At 44.7% G+C, this 4,812-nt stretch overlaps 1 protein-coding gene across 2 annotated transcripts; it reads right to left on the reverse strand.

Annotated features, from left to right (window-relative positions):
- Positions 1-705: 705 nt before the first annotated feature.
- Dcaf12l1 (DDB1 and CUL4 associated factor 12-like 1) lies at positions 706-4,336 on the reverse strand. 2 transcript variants are annotated; one of them, NM_178739.6, is made up of 2 exons: positions 2,552-4,336; positions 706-2,432 (listed from the first exon to the last, which is right to left on the reverse strand). In NM_178739.6, exon 1 carries the CDS (start codon positions 4,056-4,058, stop codon positions 2,553-2,555), a length of 1,506 nt encoding a protein of 501 aa, NP_848854.3. In that variant the 5' UTR covers positions 4,059-4,336; the 3' UTR covers positions 706-2,432; position 2,552. The 2 variants fall into 2 exon arrangements, with proteins under 2 accessions (NP_848854.3, NP_001177647.1); NM_001190718.1 differs by having other exon boundaries at positions 2,530-4,300.
- Between the last annotated feature and the right edge of the window lie 476 nt (positions 4,337-4,812).

Genomic DNA, 4,812 nt, shown 5'->3' on the forward strand with positions numbered 1-4,812 from the left:
GTAACAAGATCTGACTCCCTTTTCTGGAATGTCTGAAGACAGCTATATTGTACTTATATATAATAAATAAATCTTTTTAAAAAAGTTATTTGGTGATAACATGAATGACCAAGCCAGAGGTGAAAATGGACTAAAGCTTTGTCTTCTATTCTTTATCTGAAATCTCATCTAATATGGAATGATTTTTTGTGAATTTCCCAATTTATATAAATTGCACCCCCAAATATCATACTGCTCATATGAAAATAGGCACCTTATAGTTTAATTTTTAAAACATAAATTTCTAAATTTATAAAAAGTATAAGGAAAAAAGTCAAATTCATTTCTGATAAAAAGAAACTAAGTATTTTAAAGAAATCCTTAAATCCCATTTTTTTCATTTTAAAGGATTAATATCCAGTTATAGATGAGATGTAAATATTTGTTCATCTTTTTATTTATTTTCATTGGTTATCTTATTTGTTGACATTTCAAATGTTATCCCCTTTTCCTGATTCCCTGCCCCAAGGAACCCCCTATCCCATCCCCCCTCTTCCTGCTTCTATGAGGGTGTTTCCCCACCTACCTATCCACTCCCATCTCCCTGCCATCACATTCCCATACACAACTTTTAAGCATCATATATTACCTCATTGATGAATGGATGTAGTACTATATAGCAAGACCTGTAAATGAATTAGGGAAATTTTAAAGAAAAACAGAGGTGGGGAACACAGAACAAGGTTCTTTATTATGCAACAGCAAATATTTATTACAATGTGTAGTGCAGGTTTCCATTGGCAAAAGAAAAATCATCAAATAATCACTGATTGCCTTTGTTCGGCCTTAGTATACAAATAAAGAAAAGAGGGCAGTTTACAATCTCTGCTTTTAAATCATTTGCAGCAGAGATAGAAACATACATGCAAGCAAGAAAATGCACAGATTAGTTGCAAAACTTTATAATTCTATGAAATAGACCTGCATAATCTTTATAAACCAAAAATCTGACCATTGTGTATTCTTGACTCACCTTTAGATCCTTTCAACAATTTAGGTTTAGGACTGAACAACATGTAGTGTATCAACACCAATGCAAAATACATGTTTGATGTTTAAGAAAAAGGAATCATGACCCAATACCAATCCAGGGTTAACACGTCCTAACCAGCTTTAAGCAAGGCCTGGCTCCTTTCTCATTTTCAGCCTTCTCACCTAGGGAGAAAACCAATCTATCCGCACGGCATCCCATTATCTCTATTTATCTGAACTGCACAGTCCTTTAATCAGACCTATCTTTTTAATCCCCAGCTCCTCTATTTGAAAATTATACTGCATTGTCAAGATCCCATATTATCACATTTCAAGACATAGAACCAGAGGTTTAGTAACAGATCTATTCTACTTGAAGTATGAATCTTTCAAGTTCACAAAATAAACATTTGGAGCTTACAAAGGGGGAGTTTCTCTCACAGTGAGCTGGATAGGCTCAGACTTCTTCCTTTGCACTTTTTTTTTCTTTCAATTTAACTCACAAGCAGATTTTGAAAGTTTAAAATATGCTCAAATATAACATTTGGTATTAAAAATAGCAACAGCAAAAATATCCAGTCTATACCTTAGAGCAGTATATTTTCTGCCCTGTCTGCCATACATTCTACATTTATGTACTTAATATCCCTGTGTCGAATGATGGCACTGAAACTCTGTGAAATTTACTCAAATGACAGCATTCAAATATATCCACAAGTCTTGATAGTACTAAGGCAAGAAGTGAAAACAAGTGCACTCTTTGATCAATATGAAGACAGAGACTAAAAATGAAAATAAGGCTTGAAAGAAAAACACTGAGTTTTGGATTACTCTTCAACACTCAAATGAGCAGAATACTTGAATACCTAAACCATCCTCGTCATCTGAGATTTTTGATAGAAACACAAGATTCTACGACAATTATTTCCACATAATAAACTTTTTAGAAAAGTGAGTTTCGCACCAACAACATACAAACTATATACATACACCATGATCACAATTCATGAATGACACATTTCCAAAAGTAGGCAAACTGGAACATGGAATGTTTTTTTTTTCTTTTTTCATTTTTTTAACACTGGAACAAGTCTACAAAACTATGATTAGTATTCCTGAACAAATGTCCAAACTCTGTTTATTAGAAAATATCCTTAATATCTCACACATGATGAAAACTAAACTGCTAATAATAGTAACACAAGACTTACACAATTTTAACTTCATAACAGGATTTTCTTCCGTAATAGACTACATGGATCACTCACTCAAAAACAACACAGCTAAGAATTAGTGGAAAGTATATGCATGAAAAGTCCAAAGAACGGTGGGGAGACCCAGAAAACTCTCAAAGCCGACTTCTGGGGGTTCCATCTCTTTTTCTTCTGAGAAGCACACTGGATACTCTGGGGCAGTTCCACCTGGACAAAAAGAAAAAAAAATAGAAAAAGACAAGAGTTAAAACAGCATGCACAACATGAATTACAATTAGATTGAACTAAAAGATAAAACCCATACTCTGAGAAGGAATCTTGTCCACCTTAGCTCCAGAGGCCTGCGTAGTTGCCATGGAGGCCTGACGCCAGTGGTCCCCCGCCTACGAAAAGCTTCATCTCTGGCCAGTTGTAGCAGTGAGTGTAGAGCGCATTGGGGAAATCTTCTACACCAGCAACATAATTCTCTAGAAGATCATCCTGGTTGATCCAGCCACTGCCACAGGTGAGCTTGAGCTTCCTTCCAGAGGGCACAGGAAACATGTCTGGATTGGCCGCGGACCTTTCCTCAAGGAACTTCTGGGCACGGATGTCATAGAAGAGCAGAGAACCGTGGCCTGTTCCCACAGTGACAATATGCTGGTGGACACTCAGAGAACGAACACCGGTGCCTCCCTCTCTGGAGCACAGTGGCGGGATGTTCTGCTGGCCTTGGCGAAGATCCAGGAACGAAACGTGAGACTGAGAACCCACTGCGTAGAGGGAAAACTCATCACAGTAGGTGAGACACACGTTCTCACGGCAATAGGGCAGCCTCAGGGATAGCAGCCTAGACAGGGAGCTTCGGGCTTTCCACAGGTGGAAGTAGCCATCCAAGGACACAGCTCCCAGCTCCTGGTTTTTGTTGCTGAAGGCAAGTGCTCTCACTTTGCGGTTACCTGGATTGGTAGTGGCTTTGGGGATGGCCTCCATATCTGTAGGACTGATGTGAGCATACACAGGTAGTCCTGCATCCTTGTGCCAAGCAATGCTGCCATTGAACATGTCAGGATCCACCTTCCAAAGTGCCACGGTGCCGTCGCGGGAGCCACTCACAGCCACGGTGTCACTCATCCATGCAATGGCAAAGATCCAGTCCCTGTGGCCTTGGCAATCTCCTAGGCACACCGGATCCAGAGTGGGCAACTGGTAGACTGCCAGGCTATTGGGGTTTTCACCTCCAGTTGCCAAGAGGGTCTTGGAGGGATTCAGCTCCACAGCATGAATGCCACAGGAGGGCGGGCCACGAGACAGGTCGGGTACCCTGTCGCGCATCAGAGGAATGCGCATGATGTGGTCGGTCTTGACATCAACCACGAAGAGTGTGTTGCACTTAGTGCCACACACCACCTGCCTGGCATTGAGCCACTGCGATGCGAACACCTTATTGAGGGGGCCTAGGGTCAGCTGGCGCTCCCTCAGCAGCTCGGGTAGCCTGAGGACCCCGTAACTGCGCAGATCTCCCTCGAAGCCAGCGAGCCCCGGGTGGCCATCTGCGCCCAGCGCTCGGCCCTTCAGGTAGTTCACCATGGAGAGGTGAGCTACGGGCCGCCGCGGCCTCTTGGTCAGCAGCATGGACCCCTCTGCGTTGCCCTCCCCAGCTGTCGCCATCGGCGCTGCGGGGCCTGGCGATGAAGAAGTCCCGGCGCCCTGATCGACCTCGGCGGCTTTCCGCTTCCTGCTACCTGTTTGCTGCGGGCCCATGGTGGGCGGCGAGCGGTTGGAGGGCCCTGCAGGCTGCGGCGTCTCCTGCTCTGCGGGAGAGGGCTGCGTCTGGGAGTCGGCCTGACGCATGATATCACCGGGAGCTGGAGGCTAAGGAGCTAGTGAGAGAGCGATCAACCGATCAGCGGGGAGCCTACCGAGTCCGGAGAGCCTTGGCGGCAAAGGAGGTGGTGGCGGCGTGACCCGGCGAACAACGCGAGGTCGGGCGGAAAGAGCCGAGCGAGCTCGGGAGGATCGGCGCTGAGGCCGAAGGTGCGGCTAGAGAGAGAGTGGAGACTCTGCTGCCAACCAGCTCAGGAGTGTGGACTTCTGGGCCTTGAGCGACGAGTCCGTTGGAGATAAAGACTAGGGGCGGGTGGGAGGCGGCTCTGAGGGTGGTGTTGGAAGAGGGGGCGGGACGGGCTGACTTTAAATGACAGACGTGATGGGAGGTGTGCAAGGGTGAGCTTTATGGCTTGAAGATCATGGCAAGAGTAGTGATCTCATGCCCAGCCAGAAGGGGGCGGTAGGCAGTAGTAATGCCTACAAGGTATAACAGAGATACCAAAGCACAAAAGGATCTTGGAAAGGCAGGGATTCATTACTCTCTAGTTAGTGGTCCAGCATGCCCCCAGGATCCAACAAGTCAAACTCAGCCACCCCCACCACAGCAGTCAAATACTCTTCTTACTCCTACTAAGTCTGAAACCCAACATAGTCAATCTTGGGAGGAGGCAGTCAGCACCTTTTTCATTATTCTCGGGGAAGAAAACAAAAGTTTGCTTGTTGTAACTCAGGAAGACTCTTCACTAAGATAACTTGGCAGAAAATTAAATTGTTTGAA

The sequence above is a fragment of the Mus musculus genome, chromosome X (assembly GCF_000001635.26).
Source record: "Mus musculus strain C57BL/6J chromosome X, GRCm38.p6 C57BL/6J".
Classification (NCBI taxonomy): domain Eukaryota; kingdom Metazoa; phylum Chordata; class Mammalia; order Rodentia; family Muridae; genus Mus; species Mus musculus.

Excerpts from the sequence above, each read along its gene's own strand:
- Dcaf12l1 (NM_178739.6), bottom strand. The coding sequence starts at position 4,058 with ATGCGTCAGGCCGACTCCCAGACGCAGCCCTCTCCCGCAGAGCAGGAG.